Below are 23,373 nucleotides of genomic sequence, written 5' to 3' on the forward strand. Positions count from 1 at the left end.
TAAGTGTTCTCTTTTTTTTTTTTAATTTAGAGACAAGGTCTCACTATGTTGTCCAGGCTGGTCTTGAACTCCTGTGCTCAAGCAAACCTCCCAATTTGGCCACCCAAAGTGCTGGGATTCCAGAAATGAGCTGCTGCACCCAGTCTAAGTGTTCCTTTGAAGTCATCTCAACCTTAACACTCTTGAGTTGTCATTTTTCTTTCCCTCACATGAACACATCCTAGATTCCAACTCTACCATCTCATGCCATTTTTTGAATGCTTTTTGCATAAGTAGAGAGACTTCGGGTTTATGGACTCTATTTTTCACACTTCTATATTTGCTGTTACTTCAGCTTAGGATGTCATTCCTCATTTTCATCATCACCTCCCACAAAATCCCATTTACTTGAACACTTAGCTCAAGATCCAGCTTTTCTGCTAAGTTCAGTAAGACTTTCCACTAGCTCTTGGTGAGGATCTCCGTTATTGGAAGGGAGTTAACAAATAGTTCCAACATGGTGTTTTGTCACACTAAGAAATGACTTTAAGGATAAGAGCAATCCTATTTATCTCTAAATTGTTGTGCCTAATACCTAGGAGGTGCTCAACAGATTTTTATAAAATGACAAAATGGAGGGAGAAAATAGGGAAAAAATGGTGATAAAATTGTGTATAAATGTGGACTGCAAACTTATGGATCATTTGAAGGTGTAGACTTTCAAACAGCCTAGGCTAGAATCCAGGAGTATAGGGTTATGCCACCTGGACAGTGAGTAGAACCTGGGGCTGGAGTTGAGATAGAATTCTTTGAGCCAGTGTGTGATTATAAGTAATTGAAGACAGAGGTTTCTATACGGATGAGGAGATGATTAAGTGTCTAACCCTGAAAGTTTTAGTTTACCAAACATAAAGATGAAAATTTCCACTTGTGAAGACTCAGTCATTCACTGGAGTTCTTTATTGACCATTATAGCTAAGAATGCAGACCCAGAATTTATGGAAAGGAACAGATAACAGAAGAGAAAGTTCAAAAACCAAAGAAGAAAATAAAACATGTCTGAGAAGCGATTTGAGGTGTCCAGAGTAATTCTGCTCAGATTTTCTAGCTAATCTCTGCAATAGGGATTTCATCGTCTCCTTGGCTCATATCTCTTTATCCTCCAGCATGAAGAACTATAAGCTGGATGCCCAGGTCTCATCTCTGTGGTGGACTCTTCTCCTTACACATGCCTGTGTGTTTAATAAAATCGCTTCTTTAATTGACAAAGTCCTCCTTTTCTGCAGGGGCCCACTTTACTCACTTCACCTCTGATATCCAACACAGAACCCATTATTCCTTCCTATATGTGTATTATAATGTACACTCATAGTATAAAAATTATCACATATTAGGATAACCAGCTGCATAGTTATGTTTCCCCTCAGTAGTCAGTAAGCTCTTCAGTCTCAGATATATCTTTATCTGAATAGGATCTGAGTTTACCTTTAGTATTCAGCATTCACAAAATGTTGAATTTTTCAACTTCTGTAATTTTCTCTCTCGTGACGTCCCTTTTTTTCAGGGAATGTCTCTACTTTTAAAATTCCCTCCACTAAATGGGGAAAGTGGGACAGAGGGAGATGGAGAGAGAGAGAGAGAGAGCGAGAGTGAGTGTGAGAGAAAACATATCAAGGTTCTGAAACTGGACCTGGTTTAGAGTCCTGGCCGTTTTACTTATAAGGTCTCTGCCATATAAAAACTTCATGACCTTTCTAAACCTAACTTTTTTCACTCATGAACTAAGAGTGATCACTTCTTCATGCATGATAAATATATAGGATAAGGCTGGGCATAGGAGTGTGTTCAATAAATGGTAGCTGTTACCATTATCTTTAAAACAATTTCAAGTGTATTATATCTATTAATGAAGCACAATAAAATTTTTGAAGATGCAGAAATTGATAAATAGTAGTGTACCAATAAATTTAATTTCAGCATTTTCTTCCAGAAAGCAAATTCTAATAATACGAAAATACATCTAGTAAAATTATCATTATAATTTTGATAGAAGAGTGATCTTTTTATATCTTGTTAATGTGTAGGGGCCTCTGGTAAGCTTACTAAAATTTGTTTTACAAAATTATGTGATCTAAAGAGAGCACAACTGTTTCCAGTTTTAAGCCTGAATTAACAAACTTTAATGTAAAGCTTATTTTTAAAAAGTATACTACACAAAGTTGCCAACATGATTTATCAAATTAAAAACAAACATAGCTTAATGTGGTTTACAAGTTACATTTATTATTTTCTATAGTATCTAAAAAGTAACATATTGTTAAGACTTTGTTAAAAATAACTCTTTACACAGCTTTTGGAAGCTAACTGGCAAACAAGGTTTACAAGTAAAAGACATACTTTTCAAACCAAAATCAGTTTGTTGTCTTTATGCAATCTACAGAAGCAAGTTATGATTCAGTTTAAGTATCTGAAGCAGTTTCCACAGTAAAGGATTCCCAAGAAATAGAAAACAGAGAAGCTTAGATGAAGCACCAACTGTCACATTTTCACCAAGTCAACACTGGTTCCTCACTGGTCCCCATAACATGACAGAGAGCAGAGGGAGAAAGGGAAGGAACACTTAGAGAGGAAAAAAACACCCTGAAATTACATTCATTTAGGGCATCCCCTAAAGGCATCTTGGTTAGGTTATTCAATTTCTGAGGGGCAAAAAAAGATTATAATAATTAAGGTTGAGATCATGCATTCAGAATAAAATACAATTACTGATCCATAAATTATATGGAATGTTACATAACATACTTAAAGGATGATATTTAAATCAATAACATAAATTTTCTTTCTGAATCTTTTAGGACTTAGCAGGCTCACTGAAATCAATCTTCATACAGTCGGAATAACTTGCAGAATCTCAAACTACATGGAAGTAAATGACTATATTTATATGAATAAGTCAAAGGACAACTATTTATGTCTATATTTAAAAAATAATTTCATAGTGAAAACTAATGTTTAGGATTTTACAGTTCTTTGAATATAAAACATTTTATAGAGTATTGATGTATATGATAAGATTAAAAACATTGAAAATGTAAATATATAAGGGAAAACTCACTTGTACATACTAATGTTATAAAACAACAACAAATTTAAACTTTTATCTCCTAATTCATAGTTCCCATAGTTTGAGTGACCATTGTCTTTCTCTAAGTTATAAAGAATTACAACGTACGGTAAAAAGTACCTTAAAGTTGCCACAACTTCCCAGTTAAGGGTCAAGACACTGTGAGAATCCCTGTACATAATGGTAGCTCTCAACTCTTCTAATTCATGTTTAAACATACATTTGTCAGATCTTATATATTTAATGTTACATTAGAAATAACTGGTAAAAATACATCAATTTCATAATAAGGTAAAGCTTGAGTCTATTAACATATTATCTATTACATCATTTTAGTAAATGTATACTTTTTTAAAAAATAGGTGGAAATGAGAAGAAAATGCAAAAAAATGTAAGACTTAACTCTCCTTTATGCTTCCTGTTTCATGAATCTGCCCTGTTCGAGAGCCAGAGCTTAGGTGGAACTAGCCAGAGATGAGAAACCAGGAGCTCGAGCACAATGAAATCCTATTCATTCCCCATTCCAAAATGAAAAGAAAACAAGAACATACAAAAATAAACATAGAGCTCCAACCAATCTTTTTCAAATGCAGTTTTAATCAGCCCAAGAATCTCTGAGGCTGATCTCAAAGGCACTTTCTAAAGAACTACTCTCTCCTTTCTTCCAATTGACATTTGTCTAGGCAAGTTGATGATTTAATAGCCGGTAGCATTTCACCATCCCACATCAGGAAAGTATTTGCTTACCTGTGAGTCTTAATAGTGGTGACTTGAAGCCCATTAAATTATACATAAAATATACAAGAAAGCCCCTGCTGCTGCTGATCTCTATCACCACTTCCCTTCATTCCCTAGAAGGCACACATCATATAAGCCATGTAGAGAAAACAAACATGAGATTGTCAAATGGCCACTTTAACCCACTTTAAACTCACTGCAGCAATATTAAGGGTTCTCTGGACTTGTTAGATATAATGCTAAAAAGTGAATTGGCATGAAGTCTTGTGAATATAAGCTTAATTACCACGGGTTGTAAAGAATTGATTATTATCTCTACTTTTTCTGATCTTTTATTCCTGGCTTAGGCTTTCAACATTTTCAGATATGTGAAGAAATATGCAAAGAGGTGGTAAGTGGGATTAGATCTGGCTTTGAATAGGTGACTTTTCCTTAGCTTTGTCAAAATAGGCACCTTCTTTAGTAGCGTGAACATCTCTATCATCATCTATCATATGAATGTGTGATGTATTTTTGTCATTTCGCCTCAAGCGGTAATTTTTATAAGCACGTTGAATGATGGTTGCTGAAACTGCCTCTTGTTTTCGTTTCAAAGTAGTCGTAATTGGCTCACATGTGATCTTAAAAGGGTTGGCTAACAAAAACCCTGATTCTATTTCTGAAAGAAGTTTCTCCATCCTCACATCTTTACCCATAACTCTCTTTGTAAAAGCAAGTAGGATATCGAGGCAATGAATTCTGTCCCCAACAGCCATGGGGAGGTCCAAAGCAATGAGCTGGCCCTTGTTTGGTTTTGCCATGAAAAGAGGAGGATCAAGAGCAGCTGCAAAATCTGAAAGCTTGCTAGAGTCTATGTACTGGGTCCTATCAGGATCAAACCTTTTCCATACCTGAAAGAATTTCCTAAAATCATCTTCACTCAAGGTCTTGTTTTTCTTCTTAGAAGCAATATTTAAAAACTCCATGACAACAACAATATACATATTTACAATGATCAGCCATGATATGAGGATATAACTGACAAAATAAAAAATCCCAACAGAGGGGTTCCCACAATCTCCTCTAACTTGAGTCCCAGGGTTAATTTTATCAGGATCACAGTCAGACCATTTACTGTTGAAAATTGCATCAAGCATCCCATCCCAACCAGCAAATATTGCAACTTGAAAAAGACAGAGCATACTGCTGCCAAAGGTTTCAAAATTAGACACATCATTAATTCCAGCTTCTTTTTTAACATAGGCAAAATTGTACATTCCAAATATGGCATAGATGAACATGACCAGGAAGATGAGAAGAATGATGTTCAATAATGCCGGGAGGGACAACATCAAAGGAAGCATCAGATTATGAAACACCTTTGGTCCTTTTCCAAGACGCAGCATGTGAATGATCCGTGAGAGAAGTATCAGTTGCTCAAATGAAGGAGACACAAGGTAGGATCCTACTGTCATAGGCAGACATAGTCCTGGGGGTGGGAAAAGATAAAGCAGGCTATACAATTATTCAAACACAATTGTATTTTGAGGACTATAAATTATTTTACACTTAATCGTTTTTCCCTATATTTTATTAATCCTTTATTGATCCCTTCCATTTTACTAATCATTCTCATTTAACAGTTAGTATGTTGAAAGTTTGGGTCGGCCAAACACCAACTGTATCAATGCTTATGGTATCTAGCTAAATTTGGAAGATTATTTTTCTGTAACATAATCTAAGAGTAGCACAGATCAAGCAGTTGTGGAATTACAGATGACCTGATTCTGTAATGTAGGACAATAGTCATAATTTTTTATTGCTATTGGATCAAGAAATTTTTTATTGCTATTGGATCAAGAAATTGGATCATAAATTTTTATTGCTATTGGATCAAAAATATGCAACTTTTATTGAATGCCCAATAAATATATCACATCAATATGCAAAGATGAATGACATGATTTCTGTCTTCGGGAACCTTATAATTTAGAAACTAGTGATAGACATTTAAAATAATTATAAGGCAGAAAGACCTAATTGGTAAATATAATTACAGAAATGTCTGGCATTTCATGATTCATAGATTATAATTTAATTTCTTTATTTCATAAATAGTACTGGGGCTCCAGGAACTTTAAATATGAGTTGAATAAATAAGTCTTTCTTTCTTAGAACTTTTTTGTAACTGAGGTAGTTAGATGAGGGAAGTATGGCAGTGATTAACACAAGAACTATCAAACATGTTAAAATTATAATTACATTAAAGACATGTTCTCTGGAAGTATTAGAGAGAATGTAGTTTATTTTGAGTTGAGAAGGTAGTGGAAGGAAGAATCCCAAGAGACTTCTAAGTGATACGGGAGGTTTGTTGAATCTGGAGGAATCATGTCTCACATTTCTGTTAAACTTGGTCTCTGTCTAAGATAACATTTCTCGCTGATGTTCTATCCTATCAATACCCTATCTCTATAGTGCTTTAGTGAATCTTCTACTCTGACCTAAATTCTCATTTCCCTTCAACCTTCCAAATTCTTTCATTATGATGGAAGTATCACTAAATTGTGAATTAATTCCTCTGCATTCTCATCACTAATTTTTTAACCCAATCTCTTTTTTTTTAGGGGGGGGAGGTTCTTTTTTTAAATTTTGTTTTTCTTTATTTCTTCTAAAAAAAACCACCAGGATACATGTGCAGAACATGCAGGTTTGTTACACAGTGATACATGTGCCATGGTGGTTTGCTGCACCTATGGACCAGTCCTCTAAGTTCCTTCCCCTCATGCCCCACCCTCCAACAGGCCCTGGTGTGTGTTGTTCCCCTCTCAGTGTCCATGTGTTCTCATTGTCCAACTCCCACTTATAAGTAAGAATATGTAGTGTTTGGATTTCTGTTCCTGTTTCAGTTTGCAGAGGATGATGGCTAAATCTGGCTCTATCTTGAAGCCTCTATTTCCCTTGCAACCCTCTCAAATACAGGGAGCTCATTCTTCCCCACTCCACTTTCCTCAGATTAGAAAGAAAAAATATATATCTTTCTTTCTTTTCAATATGATTTCTGGTCACTTTTCCTTCCTATTATCTTTATAAAGAAAGAGATTTTTGACACTGTGGGTCATGCCATTCAGCTATATCATTTTCTACCATTCCTTGGCTCTATAGTCTACTCATTCTTCATTCATATTCATTGAATACTTCAATAATTGACTCAATCTCTCTCATTTCACCTTAGCATCTACCATCAACAATCCATTTAAAAGCTGCTTTCTGTCTTTGGTCTTCTCAAGTTATTATATTCTTCTCCATGATTTTACAAATCCACACTTACAATCACATTCTGGACCCAGGATACCTTGCCTTCTGAAATTTCAAATTCAAACTGCTTTCTCTCTGACTGCAATTGCTTTTCGTTCCAGTTCTCTGATGAAGTCCCCTTCAGTCTTACAGGACTCTAATTCCATCCTTCCTCTGCCTTCCTCCTATCAGCTCCCTCCTGTCTTCACATACTTTTCTATCAGTTTTTCTGATAGTTTCTTCTTTTCTGAAACTTATGGTTTTTTTCAGTAGTTAGTTGCATTGTTTCCACTATCAACTGAATGAGTGAATATTTGGAAGCACATCTGGGCAAACAGTTTATCTACATTTTCTACTACTCAATACATAGAATAGTGCTTGATGCAGTAAACCTAAATATTGTTCCTACTCTCATGGAACTTACATCATAATATGTGTGTTACGGGGAAGCAGACAAACTTCTCTCTGCCCAAAACTCTTTGACACTAAATTCTTTGCTTGGCTATCTCCTTATCTGAAAAGTCTCTAATTAGATTTCACGTCTTCCATAAAGTTTTCTCCGACCTCTACTCACTGATTAGGTGACCTCCTTCTGCTATGCTGCTGCAGCACCCTGTGCCTTCCCTACCATAACCTTAATAGCACATATTAAAATGTACTGTTTAATTATCTATATCCTTTAATAGACTGTAAACTATGTATACACAGAAATTATACCTATCTTGTTTACTACTGAATTTTTTGCATATAATACAGCCTTTATTCACAAAGAGAATTATCAAGTATATTTATTAAATAAGAGAGAGATCTCCAAAGTAAGAGAAAACAAGCAACAAATTTATTAAAGCCTGAAACTCTAGTATTGTATAAGTTATAAATAGTTTTAGAGATTAGAGAGAAGGAAATAATAGCAGACTTGAAAGGTTACATCATTCTAAGGCATAAAGATCTTTCTAGCGTCATCCAGAAAATTAATGTATATTACAGAATGAAGGGGTGACTAAACATTCACCTGGTGGCTTGTGATGCAAAGTCTATGTTATTAGTCCAAGAAATATTTTTGAACATCTTATCTCTATCAGGCATGGGTGGTACATGTATGAATACAAATGTGAAGCATTCCTGTTGAAAATAAAAGAAGATCCCTATCTGTTTTGCTTATTAGAAGACTATATTTCATGAGATATTTAGTGTAAGAGCTTGCTTGAATTAATATTATTATGAATAAAAATTTGACTAAAGAAAATCTCACCTGTGATGGAGAAAATAACCACCATAAAATCAAAAATGTTCCACACAATGGTGAAATAAAAACAACGGAGAGCGATGAGCTTCAGTATACATTCCATAGTATATAGCATAACAAAAATTGAGTTAATCCAGTAGAGAGCAATGTACATTTCTAGACTCTGACCATCAGTGTCTATCATCATGGCTATTGCTTGGAAACATATAAGAACCATAACAATGACATTAAAAACTTGGCTTGTTACCAAGTCAAAAATGAATCCTTGGAGTTTGTTCTGTGGGTAAAAAAACAGGTGTAATAGTCCCATTAATAGGATACATATACATATATATGGTCTTTATACTCTACAACTTTCTTCCCAAAATAAACGAGAGTGTGAACCTAAATTTTTGTCAAACTATAACATATAGTAAAAACAAATAAACAAACAAAATGACCATGAAAAGCTTTGTTAAGGGACACAAAAATTTTGTCAAAAGCATTTGTTAAGGCTTTTAAAATAATGTATAAAAAACACCTCCATTGAAGTTTCAAAAAATCTAGACATTTTCTTACTCGTGGGCGAGGTACTGGTCTTTGAGAGTCCTCATACATTAACTTCTTCAGCCTGCGGTACTGTTTTCTCTGTTTAACTGTGATAAAGATATTTGAGCCTCCCAGGTAAAGAAAGGAAAGAAAAATATATTAAAATCACACTTAATCCAAATTTTCCCTTATATTAGTATGCATTTTAAAGACTTGGCAATTATTGATTTACTCTTCTAAAGAAAGGCTTAACTGCAGTGAACGAAATCATGTTTGAACATGTCTGACTTTCTGCCCAAAAATCCATACAAAGCACATACAGAATACACGACGATAGTGACAGAAATTCAGTAATCTCTACGGGCACTCTCTTAGGGAAGCGTCAACTCTATTTTCACATAGGGTTGTAGAAGAGGGCAAAGGAGAAACAGCAGGGGATATCTGGAAATATTTACTAAGAAAGGTTGAGTTCAACAGCTAAAGGAAAAGTTGATTTGTATCTTTTAATAAGCAGAAATAAACAGAAATGATCATATGTGATCATTTTTATATGACTGTATATTGTTTTATTTTTCAAATACTATCAGAAGATTTTTTTTACTATTATTCCAAAAGTACCTTGTGCTTGCTTCTTCATAGCACGTTTGAGGACTTACTAATTTTTGTGTTTATAATGCTAATTTCAGTATCTTATGTAATATATGTGAAGTGAATAATGTCATGTCCTAGGAATTAGGAATTGTTACTGCTCTAAATCAGGACCTGCTCGCTTAAATTGATGGCAAACACCAATTCGAAGCCTAGAAGCAAATCTTAGTATGTTATCCTGCAGGGTTGATATTCGTAGAAAGCTGAAGCATCCAATCAAAATCACATTTGATCACTCGGCTGTCTACTCCTATTTCACTGGTGGAGACTCAAGAGTGATATACAGTAGTTCCCCCTTATCTGAAGTCTCACTTTCCACAGAGTCAGTTAGCCATGGTCAACCACAGTTGGAAGTTATTGCATGAAAAAATACTAAAAATAAATAGTTAATACATTTTAAATTTCATGTGGGTCTGAGTTGTGTGATGAAATCTTGTGCCATCCTGCTCTGTGGAGATTGGAATGTGAATCATCCCTTTGTCCAGCATATCCACTCAGTCTATGCCACCCACACATTAGTCACTTTGCAGGTATCTCTGTTATCGCAGCGATTGTGTTCAAATAATCCTTATTTTAATTAATAATAACCCCCAAAATGTAAGAGAAGTGATGCTGGCATTCGAATATGCCAAAAGGAAGCTGCAAAGTGCTTCCTTTAAGAGAAAAGGTGGAAGTGCTTGACTTAAGGAAAGAAAATATATATATATATGCTGAGGCTGCCAAATCTATGGTATGAATGAATCTTCTGTCCAGGAAATTGTGAAGAATGAAAAATAAATGTATGCTTGATTTGCTGTTATACTTCAAACTGCAAATGGCCACAGTGCATGATAAGCCTTAGTCATGGAAAAGCCATCTTAACGTGAACAGAAACATGTTTTGATTTACAGCAATCAGGTTAGGTACTACCCTGCAGTTTCAGACATCCACTGGAGGTGTTGGAACAAAGTCCCCATGGATAAGGAGGGTCTACTGTACCAGATTTTACACATGGCTAAAGTTTGATTACATGGCTGAAGATAAAATTTCAAAATTAAACTATTCTTTCCTTTGACTTTTTTGGAAGGCGTCCCAAAAGAGATTAGGTGCCTGTGTAAAACAACTCGACTTACATGTCTTTTTAGTCGTTTGCATTTGTGGAGGCCCTGAAGGAAGTCGCTTTTTAGAAATGGTATGAAACAGTAGTTACTCAATTCTGTCTCTGAACTCTGTCTTATCGGGTTCAAGCACTCCTACTTAGGCCACCCAATTAGGATTTATGACTCTCTCTACTTCTAGCAGAAAGAACTACTCTAACTTAGAAAGATGTCCATGCTGGCTGACTCTGAAGGCTTTAAATATAACAGTGAGTAAAAGAGTGCTTTTTTTTTCTGGAACTCTTCACATATTTGTTAAGATAGAAAATTTTACTTACAGTATTTATTTTTCAGTACATCACAATTTTCAAAACACTTGTAATTTTTACACAGACACTTATAATTTTTAACTTTTAAACTTGACTGTGTAGCACATATTTTGGATTTAAAAGTCAATGTAAAGATGAACATTTTGGCAATGTTCATCAAAGTGCAGGAACATTAATCATGATTTTTTAAGATACATGTCAAATAAAAATGACATTAAGCTGAATCCAAAGCCAATTATTTGAAGCAGGGCATTTATATATTTATGTATATGCCTGATTTCCTCAGACATTGGATAAACAAATAATATTTATACTTATCTTTATTTTATGCTTGTTGAAATTATCAATAATAACACTAATCAGCATACTCAGAGGGAGAAATACTCCAAATATAATAAAGTTGATAAAGTAACAATACATGTAGATGTTGACTTCAAAATGAGGCTGTATATTTACCTAGAAGTTTAAAATAAGCAAATTATTGATATCGGCTTTTTAAAACAAGTTTTATAAAACAATTTATGACAAGAAAACCCAACAATGAAACTGTTTTCTTTTTGCTCTTTGGCAAAAGGATATCATTGCTTTGTATGAATGTTAAAGTTCATTTCATTCATTTAACCATTGTTGCAAAATCTGGTAACCTTTCAAATGAGCCTATGGGACCTCAATCATTGTATATAATAACTCTAGAAGAATTTCACTGCCAATGAAATATCCAATCTGAAAAGCGTTTAATTTCTATTCATTATTACTGGTGTCCTGTGCTCAAATTGCAAAAATGAGTTTGCTTGTATCCTAACAATGACTTTAAAATGACATTATACTTACAGCAACAGAATCAATTGCTGAATTCATAATAGTGATCCATCCATTAAATGTTGCCTGTAAAAATGACATGCATTTAAAATTTATGCTTCCTGGCAAATAAAAAGTAAAATCTTAACCTGTTATTAGTGCACTGAAACATTTGGCATAGGTTTGCCACACTTCCATATACTATGTAATTGGGATTCTCAACATTTTCATTATTATATTGTCTGTTAACAACTATTTCAAGTACTTAGTTTATTTGTAGTTAGTAACAAAATATTTTAAGATAGTATGACTAGAAAAAGATAAATAGAGAAACAAATATATAAATGGTAAATAAATACATGCGGCCATGTGTCATGGTGACTTGTAGTTGCTATACATTTTCTTTTCTGTGAGAGACATAAGAGGAATTGTTCAACTCTTCACATCTGCTAGATACTGAGTCACTGAGTAGCAGTTCCTCAAAATGCTACTAAAAAGTAGCAACTTGGATTGGACCAAATAATTATTACCTGTGATGGTTAATACTGACTGTCAACTTGATTGGATTGAAGGATGCAAAGTATTGATCCTGGGCATGTCTGTGAGGGTGTTGCCAAAGGAGATTAACATTTGAGTCAATGGGCTGGGAAAGGCAGACCCACCCTTAATCTGGTGGACACAATCTAATCAGCTGTCAGCAAATATAAAGCAGGCAGGAAAATGTGAAAAGACGAGACTGGCCTAGCCTCCCAGCCTATATTTTTCTCCCATGCTGGATGCTTCCTGCCCTCAAACATTGGACTCCAAATTCTCCAGTTTTGAGGCTCGGACTGGCTATCCTTGCTCCTCAAGCTTGCAGACAGCCTATTGTGGGACCCTGTGATCATTGATCATGTAAGTTAATACTTAATATATTCCCCTTTTTATATATATATATGTGTGTGTATATATATTCACATATATATGCTATATATACATATATATCCTATATATATATATGAAGGAAGTGGAGAAGCAAGTAAATTTAACAGAGGAAATATAGATACTGGCCCAAACTATTTTTACCACCACTGATCAAGTTATGGGATAATGTATTAGTCAGGGTTCCCTAGAGGGACAGAACTTATGGGAGATATATATATATACACACACACACACACACACAAAAATATATATATATAGAATATATATTATTATATGGGATAATATATAATATATAATGGGATAAATAATATATAATGGGATATATAATATATATTATATAGGATAATATATAATAGGATATATATTATATATATATAAGAAGATATATATATCCTATTAGTTCTGTCCCTCTAGGGAAACCCTGACTAATACATTACCCTATAATCTGATCGCTGGTGGTAAAAATAGTGTGGGCCAGTATCTGTATTTCCTCTGTTAAATTTACTTGCATCTCCACTTCCTTCATCCAATGGGGCAGGGACAGTATTTAACTTTCATCTCTTTTTTTTTTTTTTTTTTTTTTTTGAGAGAGTGTCTCACTTTGTCACCAGGTTGGAGTTCAGTGGCATGATCTCAGCTCACTGCAACCTCCACCTGCCAGGTTCAAGCAATTCTCCTGCCTCAGCCTCCCAAGTAGCTGGGACCACAGGCGTGCACCACCACACCCAGCTAATTTTTGTATTTTTAGCAGAGATGGGGTTTCACCATGTTGGCTAGGATAGTCTTGATCTCTTGACCTCATGATCTGCCCACCTCGGCGGCCTCCCAAAGTGCTGGGATTATAGGCATGAGCCACCGCGCCTGGGCTGTCTCTTTAAATTAGCCTAGTGTTGTATGTTGCAGGAAGTCAGGGACCTCGAATGTACGGACCGGCTAGAGTCATGGTAGAGGAACATAAATTGTGAAGATTTCGCTTTAATATGGACATTTATCAGTTCCCAAATTAATACTTTTATAATTTCTTACGCCTGTCTTACTTTAATCTCTTAATCCTGTTATCTTCGTAAGCTGAGGATGTACATCTCACTGGTACCTCAGGACCACTGTGATAATTGTGTTAACTGTACAAATTGATTGTAAAACATGTGTGTTTGAACAATATGAAATCAGTGCACTTTGAAAAAGAACAGAATAACAGCGAGTTTTAGGGAACAAGGGAAGACAACCATAAGGTCTCACTGCCTGCAGGGTTGGGCAAAAAGAGCCATATTTTTCTTCTTGCAGAGAGCCTATAAACGGATGTACAAGTAGGGAAGATATCACTAAATTCTTGTCCTAGCAAGGAATATTGATATTAATACTCTGGGAAAGGAATTCATTCCTGCGGGGAGGTCTATAAACAGCCACTCTGGGAATGTCTGTCCTATGCAGTTGAGATAAGGACTGAGATAAGCCCTGGTCTCCTGCAGTACCCTCAGGCTTACTAGGATTGGGAAACTCCATCCTGGCAAATTTTTGGTCAGACAGGTTCTCTGCTCTTGAACCCTGTTTTCTGTTAAGATGTTTATCAAGACAATATGTGCACCGCTGAACATATAGACCCTCATCAGGAGTTCTGATTTTGTCCTTGTCCTGTTTCCACAGAAGCATGTGATCTGTGTTCTGCTTTTTGCCCCTTGAAGCATGTGACCTACTCCCTGTTTGTACACCCCCTCCCCTTTTGAAATCCTTAATAAAAACATGCTGGTTTTAAGGCTCAGGTGGACACCATGGTCCTACCAATATGTGATGTCACCCCCGTCGGCCCAGCTGTAAAATTCCTCTCTTTGTACTCTTTTTCTTTATTTCTCAGCCAGCTGACATGGAAAATAGAAAGAACCTACACTGAAATATTGGGGGCGGGTTCCCCTGATAGTTGTATGTCCCATTACATTTATCTACTAATTGCTAAAATATTTTATAACCAAATGTATTAATCACCCACATTTTGTCCTTTGCATTCAACCTACAATATGGATGAATATATAATTAATAAGGAAAAGTCAAAAGTGTACTTACTACTTGAAGCAGAGAAAGGAAACCATTTCCAACATTATCAAAGTTCATTTTTGCATTTTCCCATGGCATGGATTCATTAAACAGAAGGCTTTCACACTGACTCTTATTCATGACTTCAGATGAAGGAAACCTTTCTCCACTTGTTGGGTCAATGCATTCATAGAATCTGCCAGCAAATAAGTCTACTCCCATGATACTAAAAATCAGCCAGATCATCAGGCAGACAAGAAACACATTCAAAGTAGGTAAGGTTGTTTTGATCAAAGCTCTCACAACCACCTGGCATATATAAAAAATGTAAACTTTAGATAGGAAATCTGAAACTGTTTAGTTTTTGATCAGTTTGAAAAATACTAATTGATATAATGACATATTTTTTAAAAACCTTAAAAGGCTGTATCTAAAGATTTAACAGCCCACTTGCTGGTACTGGAATAACCTAAATAGCAATTCAATTTTTATTTAGAAAATACAATCAAATCAGGCCAGGCATGGTGGCTCATGCCTGTAATCCCAGCACTTTGGGAGGCCGAAGCGGGTGGATCACCATGTCAGGAGATCGAGATCATCCTGGCTAACATGGTGAAACCCCTTCTCTACTTAAAATACAAAAAATTAGCCGGGCGTGGTGGCGGGTGCCTATAGTCCCAGTTACTTGGAAGGCTGAGGCAGGAGAATCATTTGAACCCAGGAGGCGGAGCTTGCAGTGAGCAGAGATAGTGCCACTGAACTCCAGCCTGGGCGACAGAGCCAGACTCCATCCAAAAAAAAAAAAGAAAATACATTCAAATCCAGATATTCTTAAAATGTTTGTGCTAAAAAAATCATTAAATGACAATAGAGCTTATTAGTACAAATACTAGAAAAATAATTATTTTGCTGACTCAATATGTGTGTGTGTGTATATATATGCTTATTGATTTCCTGTATTGTGCCAGAAATGATCATTCAAGATAATTGAACCCATGTGTATGTATGAGGTTATCTTAAAATATATATATTATACATTTTAAGTGAAATAGAATATGTGAAAGAGTAGTCAGGGGAATCAGAAGACCAATAGATTGTACTGTCAATGAAGCCAAGGGAAGAGATTGCTTCAGGAAACTAAACGGGTTGCTGTACTTCACAAAGATTCAATCATCACTGAACCATTTGGTGTCACTGGTGAATCACTCCAGAGTAGGAAGCTTGGGAGATGAATCCACCACCTAAACTTGAATACCAGCAATAATCTGTAATCACTGTCATTATTTCCTCAACTGACCTCACTCTTTAAAATTCAATTCAGAATTGTATTCTTATTACTCCACTGAAGCTGCTAAGGCAAATGCAAATCAGTTGCTATATCTAATATAACAATATGTTTTACTATTTCTGCTACTTATTTTTCTCTTAGCTTCTTTTTGTTTGCGTGTGTGTGTGTGTGTGTGTGTGTGTGTGTGTGTGTGTGTTTGTTTTTTGTTTTTTGTTTTTTTAGTAGATATAGGGTTTCACCATGTTGGTCAGGCTGGTCTTGAACTCCTGACCTCAGGTGATCCACCCACTTTGGCCTCCCAAAGTGATGGGATTACAGGCGTGAACCACTGTGCCCGGCCTCTCTTTATTTTATACTTTTGCTTTCCCTTTCCTGACCTTCTTTCACTTTCTTCCTGAGGCACCATTGATTCGTTTTCTACCATTCTAACCTTTCCATCCTTCAGTCATTACTAGATACTAATACTTTGGCCTGCATATTCTTGCAGATATTCCATAGTTGTCTGTCTTTGAATTAATATTTTGGCTTTTAACTATGATTTCAGTAACACTTTTATTTCTAAAACTAGATCTTTTGTTAATACTTTTAAATATTTTGAAAGGTCCATTAATGGTTCTGCTAAAGAAAAATGCTATGTCTTTTAGAAAATCCACATATAGTGAATAAAAAGAGTGGATATAGTTGACACATATATTTGAAAAGTAGACAGCACCTAAGATCTTAAACTTATTAAAAACATAAATCATTAATTTTATAAGCATGTAGCTTCCTAATATACTCAATGATATACCTTCCTAATATACTCAATGATATACCTTCAGCGATAATTTACAGAACTTCCAGAGGTTGAGATGAGGCTTCAGGTCTGAACCCGACTTTGCTCTAAGCCTGGCTACTGTTTTCCTGACCTTGAATTGTCCACAGCCTTGTCTCATTGCCATTCTAATGAATGTACAGCATTAAATAGTACAGGGCCTAATTTCTGACAGAGTCAGTCTCCCTGGCAAATCTCTTCCTGCTTTTCTCTAAATTGGGGCAGACAACTTGCTGATTGTGTTACTTTTTTTTCCTCCCTATATGTCTAAACTTATTAGGAAAAAGAATTGGTATTATCTCGTTTTTTGAAAATAAAAAAGAGTTTGTTTATTTTAGCTACATACTTACTTAGGGGTGTGTATGTGTGTGTGTGTGTGTATTTTGAGTAAATAGGCCCTCTGTAGTTTACATGTTAGAATATTCTATAATGTTTTCCTATCACTGAACAGTATTTATACTGGAAAGGTGGCTGTCTTTTTTTTTTTTTTTTTTTTTTGAGACAGTCTCACTCTGTCACTCAGTCTGGAGTGCAGTGGAGCGATGTCGGCTCACTGCAGCCTTGACCTCCCAGGCTCAGGTGACCCTCTCACTTCACCTCACCTCAGCATCTCAAGTAGCTGGGACTACAGGTGCATACACCACACCTGGCTATTTTGTATTTTTTGTAGAGACAGGGTCTTACGTTACCCGGGCTGGTCTCAAACTCCTGAGCTCAAGCGATCTGTTCGTCTTGGTCTCCCAAACTGCTAGGATTACAGGTGTAAGCCACTGTGCCCAGGCTGCTTTGTCATTTTAACTTCAACCTTATCGAACCATTCAACCACCTTATTTTCAGCTTATTTTCCACCTTATTTTGGTTTAAAAGCACTGGGGAATATCACCACCTTGTGGATCTTCATGATATGGTTAATGAAGTCTGTTTCTTAAGTTATTATATGTTACAATTACTATTTTAGATTTTTTGTTTCTGAAGTGTATAATTAGGATTTTGCCACATTTGGAATTTTTATGTATTTACCACATAATCAAAATATTAATGTCCCAACACAAATAAATCAAATGTATTTAACAAACAGATCAGGCCTAAGCACTATTATTATGAGTCAATGACACATTTGTATGAATTACAAGAATATTATCAGGAATCATGGACTAAGTATATATACACAAATATAATTAATGTACTTAAGTACTTTATACAATCATATAAAAGTGAAATTATTAAAATTTCTGAAATTATTTTTTAAATAAAATACATATTTTTAATTACTTATATTTCTGTTTGTATGTATAATAACCACTCAAATTTTGAGAGAAAAATAAACATTCGCTTTTTACCAAGTGGAAAGAGTTTAAGTGTTATGGTTTCTTAATCAATAACAGTTTAAATGTAATATATAATGTTTAAAATACAGAGATAAAGGTTAAACGTTAATAATTTTCTCACTAGGTTCTACCATAGCAATGAATATGTGATATGAGGTAGTAAAGTGGTAGACTGGTATAAAAAAATCTATGTAAATAAAAATGCAAAAACACATAAATGTATTATAAAATAAAATAAAAGGTACATTTGAATGTGTTCTGTCATTTCTGTATACAATGGGTCACTGTATAGCTACATACTTATACTACTTGTGGTGGTCAGCGACTCCATTTTTTTTCTATTAGGTCGAGCATTATGCGATTTCCATTTCAGGTACAAAAGATTGAACACCGGCCATTTTATAATATTCAATCTATTTTCTTTACATTGTTCAGACACTGGCCATTTTATAATATTCAATCTATTTTCTTTACATTGTTCAGAAGAGGTTTTAACATGTGAGTGATGAAGACAGGACATCGCTTGTGATTGTGACATTTAAAAAATTAAATTTATCTTAAAATTCAAACTTTTCTTTCATTCAGTGAGTAATCACTTAGGACATACAATGTTTGTATAATTTTAAAGTTTGTTAACTAATCCAAGTTTCATTTTCTAACAATTGTATTTTTAAAATGGAGACAATTTCATTAATATGCATATGTATATGGGGTAGAAATATACTTTTAAAACTATATTTTCTCTCTCAAATACTAGTTTCTTTTACTTGTCTGTGTTGGTTTTTATACTTTATGAGGAATAAGAACGTAGAATCTTAATAAACGTACCTATTCCTCTCTGTTTCTAAGCAATGAAATGTAAGGTTTTTATTGTATTAATACTGTTAAAGGTACAAATGAGAAGAAAACAAAGCTTCCCAATTTGTGCAAATTTAGTAATTCCAAATAAAAATCTGTAGATATAGCTTAGAAACTTATCTCTTACCTTCATTCTTTCAAATTGAGATAGAACTCTGAGGGGCCGAAGGAATTTCATGGAAATAAGTGGTTTTAGTTCTTCCCGAGTTTTGCCTATTAAGCTAAGACAAAACACCTATATATATTTTTTTAAAAAAGTGAATAGGATTCCGTATTAATATAACATGTAAAATAAAATAAACTTTGCATTTATTACAACAGATATATACAACAAAAACTTACCAGTAAATTTGTGAATTACTTTTACATATATTTCAAAATACATTAATAATCACAGAAAGTTATAAGAAAATCGTTTAGTGTTAAAATCACTTTAAAAAGATAAAACTAAATTATTTTCTGGTAATAAGGAATGTATTTTAGTGAGATAAATAAAAGTTATATATTTTATACTCTTTATGATCAACTATTTATAGAGACATCTGTTTTCAGTTTGAAATTAGATTAAGAATCAGTTTCATAATTACTTGTAATACAGTGATCGTATGCAGATATTCATTAAAACAAAATAAGAAACATATTTACAAATGCATTCATATACAAATATGGTTAAGACAATATACAAGATAGGCTTTCAGAGGATAAGCATCAAAGAAGATATGAATATTGTTAAGTCAAAAGTACACACATTACAAAAAGTATAACCAGATACAAAGGTAAATTTTAAAAGTAAATATATTCAAGGTTAATAAATGTTCATAAATACTGACTAAGGTGGTAAAGCTAAGATTAACTTTTATTATATCTTCAGATTTTTCTACATTTTCAAGTCAACATTATGAAAATTTTCTTCTTTTTACCCTTTACTAAAGAGATAGCCTTGAAGTAGGCTTTGAACTTTGGGTATTATTTTCATAAGCATGAAGGAATCTGGACACAGAACAATGACTGGGAAACAAGAAGGCGAGTCGCAGGCATAGTATGGTTTGGCTAGAGCAAAAGGCTAATTTGAAAGAGTAAACTTAGGAAAGAGAGGTCAGCTATTTTAAATCATTAATTGTAGGTTGAGGAGATTCTATCATTATTTACAGAATAGAGAGCCATTCATTCATTCAACAAAAATACTGAGAACCTTCTAATATGACAGAAATTGTTCTAGGCACAGGACTTAAAGGAGGGAAGAAAACTAAGAAAAAATTCTACCCTAATGGAACTTATATGTTAGTGGGAGAAAACAGACAATAAACAAAATAAATGAACAAATGGTACAATATTAATAGGGGGTATGGAGATGAAGGAAGCAGACAAAGAGAAAGGGAGTATTGGAGTGGTTGCAGTTTAAATAGTGTTGTAAGGAAAGACATTCAAAGGTTTCATTTTGGCTAAGGCATCAATGCCAGCCAGTGTTCCAGTTGGAAGGAAAAATAAGTACACAGGCACTAAGAAGAAAATAATCTTGACATATTTGAAGTGCTCCATGAAAGCTGGTGCTGATGGATCAGTAAATAGACTTGGACAGGGGAAAGGGAGCATAACAGGGAATATGTTTGGATTACACAGATACTCGTAGAGCATTGATTGCAAAGATTGTTGATTTTACCCTGAATGAGATGGGTGTTTATCATAAGGTTTCAAGAGAAGTGACATGAGCTGACTTCCATTTCACAATAGTTACTCTGGTTGCTATGTGGAAAACAGAATGAAGGTGTGCAGGGCAGAAGCAAGGACACCACTTTGGAATCTATTGTAGAGATCTAAGTGAGAAATTTGGGGAGCTTGGATCAGCCCAACACTTGTGAACATCATAAGTAGTCTAATTGTGATATATGATTTAAGAGTTAAGCCAACAAAAAAAAAGACTTTAGGGTGCTGATATCATCAAGATATTATGCAACAAACTTACATGATTAGCAGTAAATTCAAGGTGATTATTGTAATAATCCAGGAATAAAGTGCTGAACTTTTAAAATTTTGGAAAGAGAAGAAAATGATAGATGTTAAATATTATGAACTAAGAAAGGTGTTATATACCAATAATGTAGATGGAGAGGGAAAGGAAAGATATAATAAACTGAAAGGAAGTGAAAGAGTAAGACTGAGGAAGAAAAAGTAAATCAAATAGCCTTTTAAATTTTCTTTAAAATACGTACAATAACAACCACGAAGTCCAGCCTGTACCAGCCATTAGAGAAATAGGCTTTAAAACCATATGCCATCCATTTTAGAAGCATTTCCAGAATGAAGATGTAAGTGAAGATCATGTCAGCATATTCTAATAAAATTTTAATTGTCTTTCTCTGATCAATATATATATCTTCAAAAGCCTGTGGGTTAAAAAAAACATATGATGATTAGGTGTAGAGGTAATTTCTAAAAACTCTTTTGACATAGAAGGGAACAAAATTTCATATCTAATAGCCATATGGTGAGCACTGTCAGAGGTTGTAGGCTCCAGGGCTGGTTCACTATGCTTGTATTTATTGACATAACCATAAGTATTATTATTTGACCCCATGCCTATGACAGACATCATTAATTGATCCCAGAACTAGTTCTTATATAGGCTAAACCTGGCTTCATAACTGTTTTAAATAGCAATCCAAAAATCCCCTCCAAAATCAGTTAATCAAACTTAAGAGATGAAACCTTTAGTAACATCTGACATGAATCTTATCTGTAATTCCAGGTAGCAATTCACAGATATATACCACTTATTCATAGAGAAACAGATATGTTTTTAAAATGTCTTTAGAAATCCATAAGGCTATCAGGTAAACCAGTTGAAATACTGAAGATTAATTAAAACTATAATTGTTTCTCCAAAGCTTCTCAGTTTTAATGTCAACCTTAATTTGACTATGGAATATGTAAAGTCTGATCATGTCATTGAAAGCAATTTCATAAATATTTTAGCACTGAACACAGGCAGGCAGACTTTCAATATCAATATACATAAAAGGACAAAAAGTAAGCAAGGATTAAAATAGTCTTGTATAAAGAATGATGTGATTCCTTTTTTTTTTAAATTAAACTTTAAGTTCTAGGGTACATATGCACAACGTGCAGGTTTGTTACATATGTATACATGTGCCATGTTGGTGTGCTGCACCCATTAACTCATCATTTACATTAGGTATATCTCCTAATCAAGTGGGCTTCATCCCTGGGAGCAAGGATGGTTCAACATACGCAAACCAATAAACGTAATCCTGCATATAAACAGAACCAAAGACAAAAACCACATGATTATCTCAATAGATGCAGAAAAGGCCTTGACAAAATTTGACAGCTCTTCATGCTAAAAACTCTCAATAAATTTGGTATTGATGGAACGTATCTCAAAATAATAAGAGCTATTTATGACAAACCCACAGCCAATATCATACTGAATGGGCAAAAACTGGAAAAATTCCCTTTGAAAACTGGAACAAGACAGGGATGCCCTCTCTCACCACTCCTGTTCAACCTAGTGTTGGAAGTTCTGGCTAGGGCAATCAGGCAAGAGAAAGAAATCAAGGGTATTCAGTTAGGAAAAGAAGAAGTCAAATTGTCCCTCTTTGCAGATGACATGATTGTATATTTAGAAAACCCCATTGCCTCAGCCCAAAATCTCCTTAAGCTGATAAGCAACTTCAGCAAAGTCTCAGGATACAAAATTAATGTGCAAAAATCACAAGCATTCTTATACACCAGTAACAGACAAACAGAGAGCCAAATCATGAATGAACTTCCATTCACAATAGCTTCAAAGAGAATAAAATACCTAGGAATCCAACTTACAAGGGATGTAAAGGACCTCTTCAAGGAGAACTACAAACCATGGCTCAGTGAAATAAAAGAGGAAACAAACAAATGAAAGAACATACCATGCTTATGGATAGGAAGAATCAATATTGTGAAAATGGCCATACTGCCCAAGGTTATTTATAGATTCAATGCCATTCCCATCAAGCTACCAATGACTTTCTTCACAGAATTGGAAAAAACTGCTTTAAAGTTCATATGGAACCAAAAAAAGAGCTTGCATTGCCAAGACAATCCTAAGCCAAAAGAACAAAGCTGGAGGCATCATGCTACCTGACTTCAAACTATACTACAAGGCTACAGTAACCAAAACAGCATGGTGCTGGTACCAAAACAGAGATATAGACCAATGGAACAGAACAGAGCCCTCAGAAATAATACCACACATCTACAGCCATCTGGTCTTTGACAAACCTGACAAAAACAAGAAAGGGGGAAAGGATTCCCTATTTAATAAATGGTGCTGAGAAAATTGGCTAGCCTAAGTAGAAAGCTGAAACTGGATCCTTTCCTTACTCCCTATACGAAAA

The 23,373-nt window shown here is 34.6% G+C and overlaps 1 protein-coding gene across 3 annotated transcripts in view; it reads right to left on the minus strand.

The window, feature by feature from the left end:
* Nucleotides 1-2,240: 2,240 nt before the first annotated feature.
* The window catches only part of SCN7A (sodium voltage-gated channel alpha subunit 7), a 102,510-nt gene continuing 81,377 nt past the window's right edge, over nt 2,241-23,373 (minus strand). For 2 of the 3 annotated variants that reach the window (XM_005573369.5, XM_015432321.4), the window contains exons 18-25: nt 21,190-21,363; nt 19,107-19,214; nt 14,722-15,000; nt 11,773-11,826; nt 11,260-11,397; nt 8,919-9,023; nt 8,367-8,637; nt 2,241-5,309 (exon numbers count right to left, since the gene is read on the minus strand). In XM_005573369.5, the coding sequence (XP_005573426.3) occupies nt 4,243-5,309; nt 8,367-8,637; nt 8,919-9,023; nt 11,260-11,397; nt 11,773-11,826; nt 14,722-15,000; nt 19,107-19,214; nt 21,190-21,363 (2,196 nt within the window). In that variant the 3' untranslated portion in view covers nt 2,241-4,242. Of the gene's footprint in view, nt 5,310-8,126; nt 8,237-8,366; nt 8,638-8,918; nt 9,024-11,259; nt 11,398-11,772; nt 11,827-14,721; nt 15,001-19,106; nt 19,215-21,189; nt 21,364-23,373 lie in introns of all 3 variants that reach the window. The other variant, XR_012421180.1, reaches the window with a different exon arrangement.

Source organism: Macaca fascicularis, chromosome 12 (genome assembly GCF_037993035.2).
Source record: "Macaca fascicularis isolate 582-1 chromosome 12, T2T-MFA8v1.1".
Lineage (NCBI taxonomy): Eukaryota > Metazoa > Chordata > Mammalia > Primates > Cercopithecidae > Macaca > Macaca fascicularis.